This window comes from Parasteatoda tepidariorum, chromosome 5, assembly GCF_982258835.1.
Source record: "Parasteatoda tepidariorum strain Cologne lab strain chromosome 5, Ptep-v5.0, whole genome shotgun sequence".
Taxonomy (NCBI): domain Eukaryota; kingdom Metazoa; phylum Arthropoda; class Arachnida; order Araneae; family Theridiidae; genus Parasteatoda; species Parasteatoda tepidariorum.
Window position 1 is genome coordinate 67,497,626 of NC_141759.1, and position 23,159 is coordinate 67,520,784.

General features: G+C 28.0%; 1 protein-coding gene across 2 annotated transcripts in view; it reads right to left on the bottom strand.

The window, feature by feature from the left end:
* Nucleotides 1-448: 448 nt before the first annotated feature.
* The window catches only part of LOC107455561 (AP-4 complex accessory subunit Tepsin), a 33,043-nt gene continuing 10,332 nt past the window's right edge, over nt 449-23,159 (bottom strand). Inside the window, exons 6-13 of one of the 2 annotated variants that reach the window (XM_016073177.4) lie at nt 22,158-22,215; nt 21,980-22,060; nt 19,478-19,714; nt 15,423-15,552; nt 12,708-12,830; nt 10,619-10,697; nt 6,535-6,678; nt 449-3,161 (exon numbers count right to left, since the gene is read on the bottom strand). In XM_016073177.4, the coding sequence (XP_015928663.2) occupies nt 3,072-3,161; nt 6,535-6,678; nt 10,619-10,697; nt 12,708-12,830; nt 15,423-15,552; nt 19,478-19,714; nt 21,980-22,060; nt 22,158-22,215 (942 nt within the window). In that variant the 3' untranslated portion in view covers nt 449-3,071. Of the gene's footprint in view, nt 3,162-6,534; nt 6,679-7,162; nt 7,278-10,618; nt 10,698-12,707; nt 12,831-15,422; nt 15,553-19,477; nt 19,715-21,979; nt 22,061-22,157; nt 22,216-23,159 lie in introns of those variants that run through there. The other variant, XM_071184821.2, reaches the window with a different exon arrangement.

Below are 23,159 nucleotides of genomic sequence, written 5' to 3' on the forward strand. Positions count from 1 at the left end.
GATCGATTTTTTGGCTGTTGTTGCTACTAATTTCCACGTAGTTTCTTGAAAATCTCGGTATTTTCAATACAATACTACAAATAAGTATATCTAAAATAGTTAAAGACAATCAAAAAATTTCTAGGATTAAAATATTTAATTTGCATTTACTTTGCTTAGTAAAATATTTTACTTTTATTCCATGGACATTACGGTTAATTTATTTTACCTTTGTAGAATTATATATTTATTTTACCTCTGTATAATTTAGTTAATTTATAAGCCTTAGTATTATATGATGTGATAAAAAATACCATTACTTTCCTACCATCTTTATTTTTATTCGATGAATCTACTTTTAGATAAAAAGGAAATATTATTATTATTATTTTATTTACTTGAGCATCCTACTTTAAACTACTTATTCTAGCAATCTTAATGAAAAATTCCTAAGAAAGCTTACAAAATATTAAAACAATTATAAAAATCTTTATTAGCAACATTTGATTTGTTCAATTTTAGTTCAATAAAGTTATTGTAGTCATAAAACAAAAATCGTTCAGAAGAAATGAAGTAAACATGACATAACTTTATTCGAGTGACGTAATAAGTCTTTAAAATAAAACATTTTAACAACTACTCATAACAGTCCTTTATAATAATGTAATTGAGAAGTTTGTTACAAATTGCAACAGAATTAAAATATTTGATACAACAGAAAAATTACTGTTCTGCTTGCATGAGAACTACTAGCTGAAAGTATGAGGTTGTTTGTTACTGTAGAAACTAGAATATAATAATTTTTAGTATGCAGAAAATTAAGAAATGACCAGACTCGTTCAGTCTACATGAAATTAAAACTCGATACACTTATTCAAAGACTCTTATCCTCATAATTGCCAGCACAAGAGTCTGATGCCTGAAACAGTTCTTGTGATAGGAGAACAGTAGATAACAAAAACATAATAAATAGGAATGATATAATTTGAAATGCAAATGATAAATGGAACCTTTTAAACAACACCTTTAAATCTTTACAAACTTTGATAAAGAAAAAAAAAGAAAAAGATTATGGCTATATTAGTTTAAATAGAACCAAATGAATAAGGCATTCTTCCTTTAAAAAAAGCGTAATTCGATTTTTACATTCAATGAATAGTGAAACAATGTCAGAACACTTTTAAAAATTCTATTTCATAGTTTAGGCTTAATTCCATCATTCTCCATTTTGCAATTTTTTTCTCAAATTAATTTTGGGACAAGAAATTAATTGAATAGTGAAGAAATTCAACTAATTCTCTTATACATCATTTTAAACAAATGGTTAATATACATACACCTTGTATAATTTTTAAAAAACATACATAAATAAATCTATATTTGACACACAAAAGAAAAACTATAAAAAATAGGGTTTGTAATTTTCTGATTGTAATGATAGAATTTTAATTACAGCTGACAATAGTCAAAATTTACCACTTTCAAGTAATTTTTCCTGATGAATATCACCTTCAAGGGGTTGTTAAAGACTTATTTTGACAGTATCGATATTAAAACTGATGAGTTATTGGTGCAGTTTTAATAATCCTTAATATATCATTATAATTATATTAGTATATTTAGTATTTATTGCATAACCTTTCAATATTCAAGTTTTGTGCAAAATACATTTATCAGTGGTAGCAAAAAAGTAAAGCCTAAATTTTAAAAACAAACAGAATTCTTATACGAGACCTTGATAAGAACTTTGGAACAGGACCATTTCTCTATCTGATTTTTAATTTACTGTTTAAAATATCTAGAAGTAGTGGTGGAAAAAAAGTTCTGTTAATTCTAATTCATTTAAATATTAACACACTACATTTGCTACCACTGGTAAAATATTTTCTGAAATACATAGTAAATTCTTATTAAAACTTCACCAATTGTCATAACACCAATAGTATGTATTATCAAAATTAATTAAGCTTCATCTGCATATGGCAATTTTCTACAGGACGAATTTCCCATTAACCTTTTCTTCATTAATTTTCCTTCTTTCTTCCCGTAGCTTATTTTTTTTATTTCAATTAATACATATTACCTATATTTATTAAGCATTGGTCTCAATAATAATATCATCAAAACAAATAAGCATTTTCCCCCCATAAACGTTTTAGTAGGTAGGTTATTTTTTTTCTTCAATTAATACATATTATCAACATTAATTAAGCATCATTGTCGTCAAAAATAGGATGACAATTCCTCACAGTTCCCTTAAACAAATAAGTACCTTAACTTCATTAATTTTGTCTTTCAAGACATAGCTTTTTTTTTTATATATATATTTCAATATACATATAATACTTTAATAAGGAATCTGTGGCGTCAATGCATTGCGTTTTTTGTTACTTTTCTCTTAAGCGAATTAGATGAATTTTGTCTCTGAATACACAGCTAATTTTTTTTTCCACTTCAGTTACCATTAATTTTAAAATATTTACTTTTATACAACGGCATCGGATGACATCAGAACTATGAATTTGTGACATAGTCCCCAATTGCCATCACGTTTATGTTGTCCTTTGAATTAATCTGACGTAGCTAAAAAAAATAATTAAATATTAAAATACCAGCAATAAACTTTGTTTGAACAAATAGAGCTATAAGCTGACAAATATCACTCTCTTTCTCGTATGCCTGTTTAGGCAGAGGGGTGCGATTCTTCCAGTGGCGCTATCTATGGCCAAGAATTCGTTTTCTGTCACACACATTCGTCGCACCCATTTATAGGGCGGAGCAAATATCACTGATATTATCTTTAAAATATTAGAAAAATTTAATTGTCTATAGTTAAATTTAAAAAATTGGCAAAAAACCAATCAGAAAATTCCACTTTGTCGCTCAGCCCGCTCAAACGGCTCGTTGTGCTTCGAACTATCCTCATGCCAAATTTCAATATTTTCGGTCAGATGGTTAAGGAGTCTATAAAAGAGACACACACACACAGACATTCATTTTTGTATACATAAATCATCAACAAATAAATTAAATAGACATAAATTTGAGTTTGATTCTTTTATCAATGACTTCATATGATCTTCACATAGACATCATGTATTGCATTTGATTGGTGTTTGTGTTGATGCAAACGGAAAAGAATGAGGTGAAGATTTGATGAGGTTCTTAATGATCAAACACACCTGTAAAAAAAAAAAAAAAAGTAGATAATGTACTTAAAGAAAACCCATCCACAGTATGTTGGAAATAAAAGTAAAAGCAATACACAAAAAATTGCAATTAGTTAAAAATTAAGATCTGAAAATATTTTTTTAATCCTTTATATCCATTTATAGTTTTCAACTCTTATTATCAGCTAAGTATGTATGCATAAGTATAATTAGCACAGTGCAATATAAGTGAAATTGATAAAATCTTAAGCTAAAATTTTGATTCATTACCAGGCCTTACAGTATAACATTTATTAAAAAGATAAAAATCATATAATTTCCTGTCAAACAAATATTTTACAACACATAGTTCAAAAAAATTAATTCTATGCTTACATAAATAAAAACATATGTCTGACTTTTAGATTTCAATAAAATAAATTTCAAATAAAGTTTCTAAAAATAATTTAACAGTATGGGGTAGTAGTGATTGCAACCTACAGGGGATGTGTTAATGGACCACATTTTATTTTTAAACTTATTTGCCCTTAATAAAGCTATGAACCTACCTTTGTTATGCATAACAGAAGGGAAGTCATTGACCTTACTTTATGTAATTTTATTTCAGTAGATTATATTGCTGATTAGAAGGTAGCTGATGCAGTCACTGCTTCAGATCACCAATTAATTACTTTTTCTATTAAAGGTCTCAATGGAGTGAAGGCCATGAGGAGGAATCTCAGAACAGCTGATTGGGGTTCTTTAGAAAAGAGCTGATAAGGAAGATGGGGAACCTCTCTGGGTCACAATAATGTAGATAATGTGGAGAGGACTGTTGAACAAGTGCAACAGCTCATACTCAAATCATATCATGTATCAGGTAATGTTACGTCCTCTAGCTACCCAAGGCGAGTTCCTAGGCGGTCTTCTGTGCTTAGTAAATTTCATAAAAATGAAGGAAGCGTTTTAACAGGGCAAAGAAATCTGGTGAATTGCAGTTCTATTGTAACACTCTCACTGCTTATAACAAGGCTATTAGAGTGGCTAAACGTCGCTCTTGGCAGACTTTCTGCGATGTTAACACAATTTCTGCCATTGCAACCTTAACGTTATCTGGCTTACAAACGGAAAGTATAGCGAGTCTGGGGTAGAGGCTCTTGGCGAATTGCTTGGAGTGCAGTTTCTTGGGTCTTATCCTGTAAAGAATGATACTCTTTACAGTAATTCCTCTACTATTTGTAGTGAGAATGACTGGGGAACTGACTCAGATTTACAGGAGCTCTCCTTCATTCTTGAGAAAATTCTCTCAGATAAAGAGATTGCTCTGGTGGTATTTATTGATATTGAAGGTGCATTTGACAAAGTCCCGGTTGAGACCATCACCAATGCACTTAAGACCAGTGGTACCAATTTGATTATCACCAGGTGGATAGCTAATTTGATGTCCTCCAGGTATGTTTGTTCCTATTTACTGGGCATTAACATTAAAGTTAATGCTACCTCAGACTGGGGTTTTGTCCCCCATCCTATGATGTATGGTTATGAACTCATTATTTGTTCGATTAGCGAATCATGGAATTCCCTATGTTGGGTATGCTGATGACTGTGTTATTGCTCTCAGAGTCGAATATGACAAAACAGTATCTGAAATTGCGAATGATGCACTTCTAGAAGTTGCTAACCGGTGATCAGAATCTGGCGCATCTGTTAACTCTTCTGGTCTTCCTGTTCTGAAATTACCTTGATCATATGTTAGAACTTACTGAGAAAGTCAAGTTTCTCGGAGTTTTCTTTGATCAAGGCTTGGTCTTGAATCAGGGGCAGGTATTTACTGCTCCAATGATGGTACCATACATCACTTCCTTCTTGCTAGTTCTGCCACTGTTTTCCAGGCTGAGCTCTATGCTATCATCTTCTGTTGCAGGATGTACTTAGACAAGAGTTATCTAAATATACTGCTCTGACAGTCAGGCTGCTCTACTATCACTAACAAGGTGCAAATACACCTTTTCTCTTGAGTGGGAGTGCTTCTCAGTCCTCTGTGACCCTTCCACTCATAACAAGGTAATCCTACACTGGGTGCCAGGACATACGGGTATCCCTTGTAATAAGATGGCAGATAAATTTGCACGGGCTGGCTCCAGTGTGATTTTCTGAGACCCTGAACCAGCTTTAGGAATTTCTCCCACATCCTTCAGGGCATCTATTTTCAAGATCCATGCCAAGATTGCCCATGAGAAATGGCTCAACTCACATGGTTTGAGACAAGCTAATGAGTTAAATCATGACTGCTCTGGTGTGCGTCAAAAAGAGCTTCTTAAGCTTAACAGGAACAGCTTGAGAAAGATTATTGGTCTTCTCACTGGATACTGCACCGTCAGGAGACACCTATACATTAAGGGTATTGCATCTGATCCTTTTAGTCGAAGATATCATCTTGAGGAGAAGACTTCACAACATATACTTTGTGATTGTGAGGTCTATTCTGCTCAAAGATTTGAGAATTTAGGGCAACATTGTATTAAAGCCTGGGAATTACAAAATACTCCTGTCAGGTGTTTGCAAAACTTTGTTTCAGCTACTAAGCTTTTCTGCTAGTCATGATCTAGAGTTTGGGTACAATAGATCTCTAGTTGATGTGCCTAGCTCCTCGGAGCTGCCCAACCTCTAAGTCTGTCGGTCTAAAAGTAATTTAGATTAACTGTTCGAATGTAGAATGTTTAAAGTAAAACTTTGCAATGAAATTAAAACATCTGGTAATAGTGAGCTTTATTATTAAACTAAGCATTTATTAGTACAAATTATTTTAAACATGGGATATTTTGAAATGGCATTATATTCAAAGAAAACTATTTTAAACTATCAGGATTTAGTTTTTAATCGCCCGATAGCAACAATAGTAATTAATGTGCAACTAGGTCTACCTTAGTACAGCTTTTCCATCAAGAAACTGATGGAATTATTGAATTTCAAAAACTGCACTATATATATGAATAATTTAAGACGACTTGAATTCTGAATATAGTTGTGTCAAACATAAATGAGTGTGACATGGCACTGGATACCCAGCAAAATTAGATGGGTACCCGGTGCCGGTTCTTGCGGCTAAAAACCATGTCCCTGTGCCTAGTACTGGGCTGTAAAATGTTTTGCCAGGTGCGGGTACATACCGGGCTATGAAAATATGGCCGTGCAATTGCTGGCTACTTGGCACAATAAAAATCATAAAAATAAAGGATAAATTAGACATGTTATTATCATAAGATGTAAACAAAACTATATCATGAAAATCGTTTTTTCTTCTTCCTCAAGACAACATTAAGTGTAATTTTAAAAATAATAATAATTTCTAAGTTTTTATTTCATTAAATAGTTACTTTCATAAAACAAACAAAACTTTACTAACCTTTTTAGCTTTAATTTTAACTGAATTTGGTGCCTCTTCAGCTTTCTCAATAAAATTATTCAGAGGAGAAACCAAAATCTTCATTAGGGATTCAAGTGATACAATATCGTGAAATATTAAATATTCCACAAAAATAAGGGCTCTCTAAAAAAAGTTGTTTTATTGATTATTCTTATAAAATAGACTTAATAATAATTAATAACTATGTAAAAAAAAAACTATCTACCAAAAAATATTTAAATTTGGAAACAAAATGTAGTGTTCATATCAATTAGAAAGCAGGAACAAATTGAATGCTTGTATTTATATAACTACTTTTAAAAAGTATTTAAAAATCAAATTTCAAATGCATTAGAAAATGATAAATAGCCAAGTTAGTCATATAGAAGTTTTATTTTTTTAATGTGCTAACTAGAAAGTTATTAATTTTAAATATAAAGTAGAGAATGTCCTGAAATTTACGCAAGATTTTAATTTTGCATCATTCGTGTCTTAAAATAGACTTTTAAAAAAAGGAAAAGAAAGAAGGAAAGCAGGACAATTCACAAATCCGGTTTATTAAAATTGTAGCTACAAGAAACAAAAACGCTTTTTATTTATTGAGCCATTCCCTGATAGCATAGTTTTCTATTTTAATGATCAGAATTAGCTGTTTAAATCATACAACAAGATGGACTGCTTTAATTTTCTATTGAAGTCAATGAGAGAGCCAATAAAACAGAAGAAGCCATTCATCTGATATGCTATTTTATAGCTATGCTATTGCTATTTTTTATAACCTCATATGCTATTTTTTATAACCTCATATTATATGCTATTATTTTTTATAACCTCACTGATATGCTATTTTTTATAACCTCATATTATAGTTTATGAATCAATAAAAAGAACATGATTTTTAAATAAAAACTTGTGTTTAATATCAAAATTACTTCTTGAATGAACTTTAGAACATTTTACAAAACACAAACAAAACTTAAGTAAATACAATAACTCCTAATTGCTTTAAAAAACAAACTTCAGTTTCCTCAATTCAAATCTTTTATAGTTTATTTCTACACAGGAAATAGAAAATGAGGAAGTCCTAAAAATATTTGGCGCAAGATAATTGTAAATAAATTTAAAACAATAGGAAAGACATGGTGAGAGACAAAATATCTGGCCACAAATACAGCAAGATGGGAAGCTATGATAGAAGCCCTATATTCCAATTTGAGTGAATTTGTTTGTATGTAACAATAAAAAAATCAAAGACAAAAATTACGCTAGGGAACAAACTTTTTGTTGCTTTTTTACAAATACTTAATCCAACTTTATTTAGTTATGGGGATTTTAAATCTATAATTTGTTTTGTTTTTAAAAATTATAGACTTTTTTAGAATGACATTTTCAATCTATTTTCTTAAAATGTTCAAGTTGAAAAAGGTCATGCATAATAAGGAGTCACATAAATTTTGTGACAAACTTCTATGGTGTTAGGGCACATAATAAGGATTAAATTTGCATTGGAACCCATGCCCACAAATGTCGTCATAACTAACTAGGGATGCTTCCCTATTATTACCTGTTGCGAAGCACATAAAGAAATAGTTCATAATAGAGAAAGCGCCCCTAGCGGTATATGACAACATTTACGGGCATGGGTTCATATGCAATTTTAATCCTGATGACGTGTCCCAACTCCGCTAGAAGTTTGTCATTTCATTTACGCAACTCCCTATTACACACAGGTTTTTAAACTTGTACATTTTCACAATAAATAAACTAAAAATGTCGTTAAAAAAAACTTAGCATCAGAAGAAAACTGATAGCAGATTTGAAATAAACAATGTGAAAATATCCAAGATCCAATAAAAATTCTCATGCAACAGGAACCAAAAAAACAAACAAACTTGTTTCCAGTCTTATCAATTGAATACAAAATTAATTGATTTTGGATTGGTTTCAATGTAAAAAAAAATGAGCGAAGGAACTCAATTCCCACAACTACTCAAAACAAAGGTTAATGACTAATCATTTAGTTGTCATAATCCAAACAAATCTTCATTATTCATTTCACTTTAAGCTGTAGTAAATTTTTATAAAAAGCAAGAACTCCTCAATGTTTTATGAAATTTTAAAAAGCAGAAAATGTTAAATAATCATGTTTTTTTTTTTTTTAAACAGTGATATAGCCAAATGCAACACATACAAAGGAACTATTGAAATTTTTAAATAAAATACAAAAAGAATGGAACTAGAAAACTACACAAGAATAAACTCTCATAGGAATTTTAAAATAAAGATACTAAAATTTTCACTTAAGAGTTATGATTTAAAACTAAAAAGAAAATTGAAATAGGGCATTTTTATCTTTTCTCATACCGATCTAAAATAGTATCCCTTATAAATTAAATTCAAGATACAGATATAAAAATTCTTGATTGATAAGTTTAAATGTGAAATATAATACTCTAGATCAGTGGTTGACAATGCCTTTTTAAGAGGGTTGTTTTTGAATTTTTTCCCCACAAAAAATTTTCCTAGTGGTTCATCACTTCTATGTTAGATTACGTATTATCTTAGAATAACTAAGAAAATATTTACATATTAATATAACAACAAAATCTAAACTGAAATTTCCCCAGTGGGTGACTAGGTAACCCACAAGTCATAGGTTTCTGCCCACTGATCTATATTCAAAATAAAAGAATTCATAACATTAAAGAAATTTAAAATGGAGGATAATAAAATAGTTTTGATATAGATATGGTTGAAATTTGAGAAAAAGATTATTAAAATAAGGATATGTTCCTCACTAGCATTCTTATTATAAACTTACAAAATACCATGAACCGGCATTACTTTTCCAATTGTTTTAGTAAAAGATAGGACAAAAGACTTCAGCTGCCCAAATGGCTGTTGAGAGTTCAGTTAATAGTCGAGAATGTTATTGTAATGTTAGCAAAAGTAAGAAAGAGGCCAGAAGTTTTTACATTTAGTAATAGGTAAATAATCTATAACTTAATCTGTCAACTGACTGTATACAAGTAATTTTGAAAAGGAACAAAACATTCAAATAGATGAAAGACCCTTGACTTTTCAAGCATTTGACTTTATGGTTTTGTAGTATTTCCTAGTAAACATTTGTAATGACACTCATTTGAAAATTTCTTACGTGAGAAACTAAGAAAAAGAGGTTTCGTTCCCCTTTCCTGAAAAAGGAAATGAAGTCAGTATTTCTCAAACTGACATTGTTATGAAAATTGCATCTCTAAACTAAAGTATTTTTTTCTTTAAACTTCTTAAGATTTTTTTTACAAACAGGATAAGTCGTATTGTGTAATCTTTTTATTTCATTATTTCTGCTAATAGCTATTTACTAAAATTTTATGACAATCCAACAAATATAATAAAACATCCAAGTACAAATAAAATTTATAAAAATAATAAATTTTTTCAACTGTTCTGAAGTTTGTTTCTGCTTATTTTACCCTTACAAAGGCAATATTCATAGAAGATGACTGTAAAGAATATTTTCAATTGTGTTAATAGGAAACATCTATTCAGTAACATTACCTCGTTTGAAAATCAGGTTTTTTAATTTTTATAAAAAGAAGGAATGAAATATAGATTCCATAAGCCCTCCGTCAAGCATAGAAAATATATTACTTTCTCTAAATAATAGGGAAAAACCCTGATAGAGAACTGATAGAATGGCAAAGTAACAACACCTGATAGAATGATAAAGTAACAAAAACTGAGAGAATGGCAAAGTGAAAACGCCTGATAGAGTGGCAAAGTAACAACACCTAATAAAGTGATAAAATAACCAAAACAAACAGTAATTTCATTTGCCAATCCTATGATTTTATCGTTATTTTTTTTATAACTAAAAGTATAAAAAGTTATTTTTATAAATTAAACTTTAACCTGTTATGAAGTAAAAGTGTAAAAAATTTGATAAAAACTTTTATATATTTTTTTATTATTCTATCACAATTTTAAGAATAAACAAACAAAAAAAGTCTTATTCTTTGATTAATTTTAAAGTGAAAAAGATATTATTTTTTAAATCAAATAAAAATTTTATTTAATAACTTACTAACTGAACAAGTTCCTCTTTTTCTTCAAGTTTTGAAAGGAGAAATGCCAATATTTTATCACAGTTCAATGACGAGCAACTTAAAAATAGGAAAAATTAGTAGGTATAAATTAGTGTAATGGATAAAATTATAATCTTCTTAACTTTAAATAACATAAATTTCACAAAACGAAATAAGAAAACCCTATAGAATTTTTTATAAACTACAAATGCAATTGAAATATTTTATTTCTTCTTTAAATCATGAAGTATAATTCTAATTGCTTTTTTTTCCCAATAAATTTCGTTTTTTTTTAGAAATAAATATAAAGTGATAGTTATTTTTGATGGTAGAAACAGCTTTCAATTTTTTGTATATTTTAATCAGAACTGAACAACATATTTGATGTTTGCAACTCGCACATGAATTTAAATATTTCAAATAAATAATTACACATTTAAGTACCATTTTATGATTTTAAAAAAATTACATAGTTAATGAAAATGTTTTCAAAAATTTGAGAAAACATTTTCTTTAAAATTTTTAGATATATTATTTTGAAGCTCAAAAAATCCCTCTGGAGGCATATAATAACACTATTAATATAATAAGATTGATTCATTCATACACAATATCTATTGTTTGTTGCCAAAATTAAATTGCTAGAAGAAATTCATAAGCAACAAATTACTTATATAGAAATTCAAGCAAATTAAATTACAACTGAATAATTAAAAGCAATGGTGGCAAGTATGCAAAATGTGAATAGATTTTTGTAACAAAAAGATGTTTGAAGAAGTAATAGTGTTGCGGCAGTTGCATGTTGTATTGAAATGACAATACAGAGAAAAAAATATTAAATATCAGAGAAATATAATTATTTAAACTTCACAGTATTAAAGAAAAATACATATTGTTTATAACAATACAAGCAACACTATCTGGCAAACAATATTGTTTACCAGAAATGGAAATTCTAAATTTTTCAATATGCTGTTCAGGATAAGCAGATGAAAGTTCAACATTCGTTTTTAAATTTTCAGATTGCAAAACAAACAAAATATGAGTTTTTAAAACTTTAAATTATTATTTTTTTTTTTTAAATTTTGAAAGATTTTTATTTTGTCTGGACATTCAATTATTTAAATAATAGCTAAGCTATTCTTGCCCATAGCTAAGCTAATGGGCAAGATTATAATGAAAATTATTTTGAAAAATTACTTAAAAACTGTCAATATTTCAAAAAATAAATATTTAATAATATTAATTGAGCGCAAAATTCATTTTAATCAGTGGTCATAAGAAGTTATAAAAGTTTGCTTTGCATGAAAAAGAGCTAATTACATGTTTTCCAATTATGTCCTTTTTCAATTGTCATTTTTTAAAAAAAACATATTCAAAGATTTCAGTTTTACTGATAAACTATGTCTTAATTAAATATCAAACTTATTCAGTTTTGTATTTTTAACAACAATGGCTACAAAAACAAAAGAATGCCAAAGAAAACGTGAAAAATATAGAAGAAAAAATTGATATTTCATACAAAACATTAGATATTGAAAAAAATAGTCAATTATGTTTTAAAATACCTCATAAAAACTTTAAAAATATTCTTTTAACTTCATGATATTTATTTTTTTATTTATTAATTTACAGATATTAGCCACCACTAAATAAAGAGGAAATAACAATTCAATTACATTCTGAAAAATGTGATTTTCATGTGTATGTAGTGTTTTATTTTAAGTATTACTTTGTATAAAAAAATTTACAAATTTGTTTAACTAACCCAGAATTTGAAAACATTAACAATTATGGATCAAATTGTTAATGCCTTTTTTTTTTTAAAGAAAAAACTAAAGATTAACTATTTCATGTCCATACACAACATAAACTTATTTGCTAAAACTAAGCATCAGTTCTTGGTTAGCTAAAAATAAATCTTCAATAATATTTAACTTATTTTAATAGTATACACATCCTAAAAAGGATTTTAAGAATAAATTAATAATACTAAGAAGTATTTTCATTATTATTACTAAACATTTACTTTCTAAATAATTTTAAACAAATAAAGCAATCAAAATTAATTAGGAATAAATATCTTACCTTTTACAGAGAGATGTAATAGATGAATAGTCTATTTTATGCAGTGGCTCATTTAGTGTGAAGGAATCAACAACTTTATGCTCATCAACCCAATCTATTACACTATCTTTAACTTCAACTTTACTGAAAAATAAAAAGGAATCAAATTATTTTAAAATTTACAGATTTGAAAAGATGAAATTTAAAGGAACATACCTACCATTTTGTTCACTACCACAGAATGTCTAGTTTCAGAAAATATTTTTTCTGGCGATAGAAAAGGTGATGTATTAATATTTTAATAAATTAGAATAAAAGAAATTTTGTCTACCACTCATATAAAAGGTCAAATAAACAACTGATCGAGTCCTTATAAAAATATAGAAAAATTCTATTTTTGACAAATTCTGCTTTAATTCATAATCACTGGAAGAATGTTTCATAAAATTCTCAAATGTTGGAAGAGATAAAAATATACTAAAAATTAATTCATTTTAATAGCTAATTCCTTACAATGATTATTTTATTTAGGGCCAAAAAAATTTAACCTTAGCGTTACACCAAATTTCAATAAAATTTTTTTTATACAGACTTCCCCTATGAGCTGTGACCACTGATTGTGCTTTTTATGTAAAAAGCTATATTTCAGCTTTATATTGTTTCAAAAATACTGGTTGCTAAAAGAAAGTGGACAATCAAAAAAGCAAATATAATTTTATATTTCTAGTGGTTTGTAACAGTTTTGAAATAAGAGATTCCAGACCAGGCACATATTATAACAAATATTTATACTAAAAAGCCACTTAAATGTGAGTAAAACATCTTACTTTTTAAGCAATCATTACAACAACAAAAAAAAAAGCCACCATTTTCAAATGTGTTAAAAATTTATATTTCTTGTAAAATTAATATAGTGTCTGTTAACTATAAAATAAAAACTTACTGTTCCTTAGAAATCATTAAAATGTTAAAGAGTACAAAAATCACTCTCTAAAAATATATTTTGTTATTTTTCAAAATCAAACTTTTGAGAGATATGTTTCACTAGTTTAAAGTTTTTTTCTGTCTGGTGATGCTTTCATATTTAGAGTTTTTATTTTGAGGTTTATCAAACATACAAGAAATTTTAGCCACCCATAAACTAATTTGTAGGTGTATAGTTACATTTCATCTTGAATTTGAAAGACCAATATTAAGTAAGAATGAAACGAGAAGAGAAAGGATGCAAAGAAATCTTAATCTTCAGAAGTTACAGAAAAATTTATTTAAGCCTATGACTAAATGATTTTTAAAAAATTATATCTGTTATACAGTAAGAACAATAATACAAGAAAACCATTTTTTAGTCAGTCATTTCATTACACAAAAATTAATAAATAAAATAAAAACTCAGTACAGAAAAGAAAAATTCTTTGAAAATGAAAACAGAAGCAGACCAATTATTGAAAATCAGTCAGCAAACTTAATGTGCTAATATTGTTAAATTATATTAGCAATTAAAAAAAAGAGTATGTCGATAAAATTATAAGAATGCCAGTTAATTAAACTAATGCATGCAAAATATGTGATTATGTTAATTCACATATAATTATTTTTTCATGTGCATTTGTTATGCTGAAGTTATAAGCTTCAGAGAGAAAAAAACTAAACCAGACACTTTCTAAAATTAAAAGTTCTGAGAACAAGAGGGATTGTACTAGACAGTTCTGCATTTTTCATAGGAAAATGTCCTGATTGAACTTACATTATAAATAAATAAGAAATTGTAAAAGCATTTTAGATTTTTCTACTATTGAATTTCACTTGAATTTAACATTGTTAAAACTAAAAGATCTAAACTAAGTAAATTTTAAATCAGAGCAAGTAATCTTGCTTTACTTAATAGCTAAATATTTTGCTTTAGTCTAAAATTTTGTGGGAATAATTTTTTAATTAAAAACTTAAATCCTAAAAGGAAATATTTGAAGAAAAAAAAATTAAAAATTTTCTATTACATTATACATCAAATTTCTTTTTTTAATGATTTTATCCCTTTTAAAGCTAAGCTTAAGAACAACCTTGATGCATCATTGTACTTAGTGCTACACTAGTTAAGGATTCAAAAATTTTGTAAGAATACAAGTTAATTATAGTGAAAACAGCCAAATACGACACAGATTTACTTTTCTAAACGAAATGTATTTGGATTTTAATAGATATTGTTAGTTTTATATTTTCCTTTTTTTTCCTTGCATATTTATTTAACTTTATTTTTCATAATTATTTTAAATGTTCCATATGTTTTAGTTCATTCTATAGATAACTTAATTGATTTTTAATAAATAAACTTTAAAACTTTTTAAGCACTTTTTTGTACGCATAAAACCATTATTCTGTTTATCAATTGTCAGCTCTAGAGAGAATACATTTAAGTATAATTTCTATTAGCAACGTATTAAATCTCAACTGTTATATTTTAATTTTCAGTCTGATTTTGGTTATGTTTTGTGTTGCAGTGGGATAATAAAAATATTTATTATTAAACTAATTAAATTCACATATATATGCATCAGATTTAATTTTGAAGTTCACTTTATAAAGAACATAGTGATGAATCTTACAGCATGTCAACATAAACACAGATTTACATTAAAAAGAAACAAATTTAAAAAATTATTTAAACATAATTGAATTAAAAAATTAATAATATATATATTGAAATTGAATAAATAATGCACAAGTTTTGAAAAATATTACCTTATATCAATGCAATCAAAGGAAACTAAACTGCACTTGCTAATATCTTCTCTAGCTAATTCCATGACATCTTCTTCTTCCTCATCATCGGAATCATCCCATCCTCCACCAGGTTTTCCAGGTTTATATACTGAATAGATAAAAAAAATAATAAATTAAGTTTAAGTTTGTAAAGCTGTTTTGATTCAAAATCCATGAAAGCAAAATTTTCTGATTCATTCTAAAACAAATCAAAACAACAAAGCAAATTGCTTTGCTTTTAACAACTAAGATAGAAACATTGTGTATACTTTTAATACCAATCAGGGGAATGAATTGACCTTGAGCTGGTAAACACTCTCAAACTTCTAAAACACATTTTATTTCCTTTTACAAGAGGCGTTGAACAGCTGATCCATTTTTGGGCTTATGGCTATCAATATTCGGTTCCAAAGTCTTTTAATTCTAAACCCATCCCAGAAAACAAAGAAACTCCTGGATCAAGCATTGTGACAAACTAACATTCATGGAAGACTTGATGGAACTAATCTGCATTTACATTACATGAAGCGGAAAATCACAAAAGCCTTCCTGACAACAATAGTATTCTAACCCTAGATCTAACAAGATTGAAGATATTTTGAAAGAAGATTTTTTTTGAGGATTTCCTGAATCTATCAATTTAATAAAACTTATAATACCGGAAATAAAATAAAAATTCATGACCCACTTGGCCAACAACCAGCTGTTGTGGCAATACAACATATGGGAATATAAGTACTGGAAAATTTTCTATGACTCTTACAACCAGATGCTCGTTTGCGTAAATGTGGCTTCCGTTCCCCGATTATACCAACCATAATGCTTACGTAGAATAGTACCAACACTATGATCTCAACACATTAAAGAAAACAAGCATTGTAAGAGTATTAGAAAAATTTTCATTACTTATATTCCACAACAGTCAGTTGTTGGCCAAAAGCGTAATATAGTTTTGGCTCTACAATTTTAAGAATCATTGTTCTATAAAACTACTTTTTGCATCAGTCCCCTTTACTTTTAAGATAAACTGGAGCCCATTCATATGAAAGTTGATGAGCTTCATGTCACCATCAAAGATAAAAACTGATCCTTTAGAGTAGCCATTCCTAAATGGTAAGGTTCCGCGAAAGGGTTACACGGGTTCTGAGAATCAGGAATTCTTTCAAAATCTATAATTAAACGCATATCAAATTAATAATCCATTATCTATTTAATATTCCCATTATTTTCATGATATTGTTTAAATGAAATGCTTTTGAAGAAAGAAATTCTAAAAGAATGTTTTTTCTAATAACAATATAATAAATGAATTTAAAAAAAGATAATCATTTATTAAAAATTTCATTAGTATTTCAAATTGAATGAAAATACCCAACTTCAACAAAGAAGAAATATGTTTCTCTGATTACCATTCTCATCGTTTATTTTCTTCCTTTTTCATTTTTATGCTGATGTAAACCATATTTCAGCTCATGCATTTTCAGTTCATGCATGCATTAAAATCAAATTAAAAACTCAATTAGATGCCGCTCCAGACCTGTGAATTCTGACATCTGTGAATTCTGTGAATACTGACATAAAAACTAATTTTCAGATTAACATTGATAAAATGATATAATAAAAAAATTTCATTCTTCACTTATTCACTTTATTTCCAAAATAATTCATAAAATTTAGATCAGGGTTCATTCATTAGATCATTTAGGGTTCCAGGGTCAAAAAAAATTTGGAACTGCTGCTTTAGAGTGACAACTCAGAGCCTTAAAGACCATGCTACCATTCATAATTACTTATAGAAATATTAACCAAAGAGCAATGTATTAAATAAATACAGCATTACAGAACTAAAAACTATAAAAAAAAATTGATTTGAAAGACAATCAACTATCAAAAGAAAATGCTTAAATTAATCCAAAAATAATAAACTAATTTAAATTTTGTAAACCTATTATGTCAGTTTTAAAAATATTAACTTAATCATTTCAAATAATTCACAGTATTCAAATTATTTTGTCAAATATTTTTTCATTCAAAAAATTTTGATACCAATTTTGATTTCAACTAAGATTTCTATCTCTTTCAAACTTTTTCATTTATTTTTACATCATTATATGCCTTTCCAATGGATGAAAAGGTTTTGTGAATAAGAAAAGCAAGGAGAAAAGAAAATTCCCAAAGAGAGGAACTGATTTATAACTGTGCACTATCCTTATTTCTGTTCTGGAAAGTGTTTGAAAAAATTTTCATAATTTTTGGGCACAATTAACATATTTTAGAAATTTAAAAATATCTTAATATACATACATAATTTTTAGCAATTTGCAATGCATCATAAAAGCATATTTATTATTATTTTTATCTACACCAGTTTATTAATATTTACCACAGTATCAAAATCTTCACTGTAATTATTCTAACACATTATTTTGTTATTCATATAATTAAAATATTTTAATGCTAATAAAAGTATATCAGTTACAATATCACTGTAGTCAATATTTTACACTTTATTTTTTAAGATTAGGTAGAAGTACAAATTTATTTAATTTAAATTTAATCATGTTTGTTTATCCAACTGAGGTAAAATACTTTTTTGAGGGTTTAATTTAAGAGTTTCACACATGGCTCAACTGTTTAATATTAGTGAGCAGAAATTACCATTAAGTAGTATACTTTCCAAAGAATTTCTACTTTCATCAAAAGATTATATTTGTAAATTTTTATATCTCTAGGACAGTTGAAAGCCTTAATGATATGCATTATTGTTTTAAAGATACAATTTCATAACTTTCAATAAGAATTCATGAACGTATTCATAAATTCTCATCATGAATGTAATTCTAAATACAGTTCTAGAACTAAACTGTATCTAGAACTAAATTTGATAAAAATTTCAGATTCAAAAATAATAAACCAATTAACAATTTTTTAGAAAAATAAATAAATAAACAAATAAAATAAAATTAATTTTCATATTGGAAAAAAATATACAAATTTAAAAATCTTCTAAAACATATTTTCCAATAATTATTATGATTTCAATAATGAAATGTATCTTAATAAAATATTAAACTATCTTTATTTTATTCATTAAAGAAATTTGTATCAGTTAATACCTAGTAACAAATAAATATTTTAAATGAGTAACAATATTAATACAAATTTAAAATAAATTTTTAATACTTCTTGAATAAATAAATTTTATAAAACGTACAACACTTAAAATTAAATAAAAATTCTTAATTTATTAAAAATCTATTATGTTTAGAACATGAATTTATTTTATTAACTATTTTACAAAGCTTTTACATTATATTTATCACTCTTGTTAACAAATTTTAAATTATAACTTTTAATATTCTTAACAGATAAATTCATATTTAAAAAATAAATTATGAATGATTTAGTCTTACAGGGCTGATTGTGCTCCGGAAAAAATCCGGATTTCCAGAATTTTCTCTAACAGTGATCCGGAAGTTTCCGGAGATCGAAGGTCCAGACGTTTCAAAAAATGATTGATCACAGAAGTTTCCGGAATTTAAGTTTTCAAAGGTGGAACTTAAAAACACAGTTTATTTTATTTGTTTGTAAGGGAGAGCCAGAGAGATACTTTATAAGCCTATATTCATGATTAATATTCATTTTTTTATCAGTAAATAGTTGCTATAATCATAAACTCAAGAAAGAAAGACATATTTGTAAATTTTATTTACTTCTCCAGGTCATCATAGGTATGTGTAAAATTTCTAAATATATTTTAAGTAAACTAAGAAATATTGAGAAAAAGGCAAAAAACCTTGTTTAAATTATTTTTTTTCTAATTTTTCAATTTAAACTGCCTTTTTTTTTCTTCTTTTTCTTTTTTAAACTCAAGAAATTTTCCGGAATTTTGACTTGGGCTCACAATCACCCCTGGTCTTAAATATAAGAAAATTTAAAACATTTGAGAATAATGAGAAAGGAAAAAAATGATATGAGACATTATCAACATGGAAGAAAGGAAACCTTTACAAGAAAAGTTAATGCATAGTTACCTCTTGCTTTTCGTTTAGATCGAGGAACAGGTGCAAGCTTTTGCGTCACATTTTGCGTGGATGCAGGTGCAAGCATGTCGATTTCAGCAGAGTCTTTATTAATTATAAGAGGCTTATATTGTGGTAAACTATCACCTAGATGTGATGCTTGAGTTTCTGCCTGTTCTTTCTCATTTGAAGGTAACAGTTTGTCTACAAAATTGGTAACTCCATCAGTAATTTTTTCTGATATTGATTCTGAAAGAAAAAAAAATCATGGAAAAAGGATTTCAATATATATATTTTTTAATATTAGGTTTTAAAAATTAGTTTTATTTCAGCCACATTAACAAAAAGTATATTGATTGAAATTTTTTAAAACACTATACAGAAGAAAATATGGGTATGAGTTTTGGGGAGAAAGAGTTTTTCTCCTAATCAGGCTTTAGGAATAAAATTAAGGAAAAATGAACAGTAAGAGAATAAATATGGAGAAAAGTCAGCAGAAACGATGCGCATGAGTAACAGAGTACATAGAAATTATAGTAACAGTTTTTTTATTTGTGATATACTCTGAGGGAAAAAACCATTAACATATTTCTTTTATGTCTAAAAGAAATGCAATTTAAAAAGAATTTATTTTCAGAGTTTCTCTTTAGTAGCATTATTATTATTTACCAATACAGAATGTTAGTGATTTGACAGGTCATTCCTACAATTAAGAAAAAATATAAGAACATCCAAAACCATGAACAATGTTTACTTCATTACTAATTTATTACTTCGTTACTAATTTATTTAGAGTTACTAATTTATCGTTACTAATTTATTTAGAGTCATTGATCTAAAAACCAGTAGTGACTATATCGAACCTACAACTAAGTTACTAAATATTGATTACAAACCAAAATCAAAGTTGAATTGATAAGTAGAAGCCAGCATGCTCCATGCAATTGAAAATGTTGACTTGCATATTATCTTCAGTTCAAAAAAGATAGAAATTGATTAAAACTACCAAATTGATGTTGTCTCTGGTTTCTAAATTTTTTGCAATGTGCCAAAATGTGTTTTACAGTAATCGGTTCCTTACAACTGGAACAATATGGTGTGGGTTTCTTTAGAAAAGGTGTCTGAGTTTTACAAGTGTGACCAACATGCAAGCATTCCAAAATTACTTCAAGTTTATGTTAAATTGCTTATAAAACTGTATATGTTCAATATCATGTAATTTGTTATTAGTTAAATATTCAGAGTTATTCTATACTTAGATTTTAGAAGTCTATGTTTTTTACAAAATTAAGATGACAAAACAGCTTTTCTGCGAATTAAAGTCAACAAATTCATGTCTTTTATGATCAAATCGTTGAATTCCTTTAACAAACAAATACACTCTATAACAAAAAAATTGACGCACCAAGAAGGAGTTGTCCGATTGAAACGAAAATTGGTGGATAGGAAGACAATGTACAGAATAGTAAATAATTAAAATTTCAGAACAATTTAATAATTTATTGCAGAGTTACAGTAACTAGTTAAATAAGGTGTTGACCCGCCTCTAGTCTGGATAGACCTCTGCCACACGACGTGGCATAGACCGATAAAGCTCCCGGATGGTCTCTTGCGGTATTTCCTGCCAAATTCGATCCAATTGTCGAACGAGGTCATCAACATTCCGTGCCAGATGCAATCGCCTTCCCATCATATCCCAGACATGCTTGATGGGAGAGAGAACTGGTGATCTGGCAGGCCAAGGAAGAGTTTGTCAAGCTTGCAAACAGTTCATAGCAACATGTGCCGTATGTGGTCTGGCATTGTCCTGCTGAAAAACCAGCCCAGGGAGCTGCAAAAGAAACGGTAGCAAAACAGGTCTTAGGATGTTGTTGACGTACCGCTGTACAGTAAGTGTACCTCTAATGACGACCAAAGGGGTCCGGCTGTCAAAGGAAACGGCTCCCCAGACTATAATGCCTTGTTGAAGGCCGGTGTGGCGTGCAATAGTGAAGGCAGGATCCACCCTCTGCCCTGTACGTCTTCGATGATCGTCAGGACACAGTTGGAAGCGGGATTTGTTGCTAAAGACTACATGTCCCCAGTTGGCAACATTCCATCCTGATCGAGCGCCGATTTTGCGCGTCTTAGCGCCTTCTTGGTGCATCGATTTTTTTGTTATAGAGTGTATTTTAATCCAATGAGGAATATTATCATATGTGATAAGTTGCTTGCTTTATATACATAAAAAAAAAAATAATTAATCAAGGAAAAATTTCACAGGGGAACAGACTCTGATAATTTCACGCATCCTCCTTAACTGACACTTGCATCAAAGTTATGGAAGTCATATGGAACAAATAAAAATTTCGATATAAAATCCGAAAAGACTGGAATTAATAATGCAATAAGTAATTTATTATTATAAACTAAGTTCTATACTCTTTCATCTTAGCCAATCAAAATTAGTGTAGTTGTGAAATAATATTGCAGAAAAATTTTTCAATAGGTTAGCAAATAATTCAGAAAACTTACTTTGGCTTTTAACACTAAAGCCAAATCCAGACAATCCTTTGGTATTAGCATTTGATCCATAGCCAGTCAGTTCTAGAACAGCTAAAAATATACATAATAAATTGATAAACTGAAAGAACAGTTTATCTAACAATTTATGAAATAGTAAACAGCATAATTAATTATGTAGAAAACTTACGTGGTGATGATGCATCAGAAACTTCTCTGTCTTCTGAGAAGATAAAATCTAACAACTCCTAATAATAATAATATATATACATGAAGTCAAAGAGTCTTACTAAAAGCTCAACAGTTGTTGCCAACTTATACTAAAAAGCTAACAAATTAAAAGATAAAAACATTTAAGCTTTCCCTTTGTTTAATTCCATAAAAGTTTAGATTTTCCCCCAAACTTAATGTTTTGGTTGCAAACATACATAAAAATACATAAGCTATATAAGATAGAATCTTAGTGAGATGTATATTTTGTAAGACCTCTTGCAAAAAATTCTCATGAATTGCTAAGTTTATAAATACAATTCATTTTTTAAAAAATTGAAATCGATATATTAAATTTGTTAAGATAAAGGGAGAAAATAAATATTAAAAATATATGCATGATAAATTAATTAAAGCAGTTTAACATAATAAGCAGAACTAATTAACTCAAAATTTAAAATATATGATAAGACCTATATTTAAAGAGGAACTCTTAAAACATAGGTCCTATCCTAAAATGCTCGGAAAAAGAAATATGCTTGTTAAATCTGATCACCCCCCAAAATCAGAATTCATGGTCAGAATGAAAAAATGCTTATGAATTCAGATCATATCTGAATTCAAGGTATAAATAACAAAATTCAAGAATTTAAAAAAATACTAGTTAAACCTGATTGCACCCTTAATCAAAGTTCAAGGTTTGTGTACAAAAATAAATCCTGTCAAATGCGATCTCTCCCTAAATCAGAATTCAAGGCTTGTACAAAAAATTTAAGCATACAAAAGCAACTAATGTGAATTGTTTCTATGTAATCTTTATTGAGAAGCAAAAATATAAGTAGCTAATGTTGATTGCTTAATTCTACAGAATTTTGTTTAATGTAATTTTCATCGTAAAACACTTAATGCATTAAATGTTTCATCACCTGTGAGCTCTACTATAATATTAATTTCAAAATATACATTGCATATAAAAAACCTA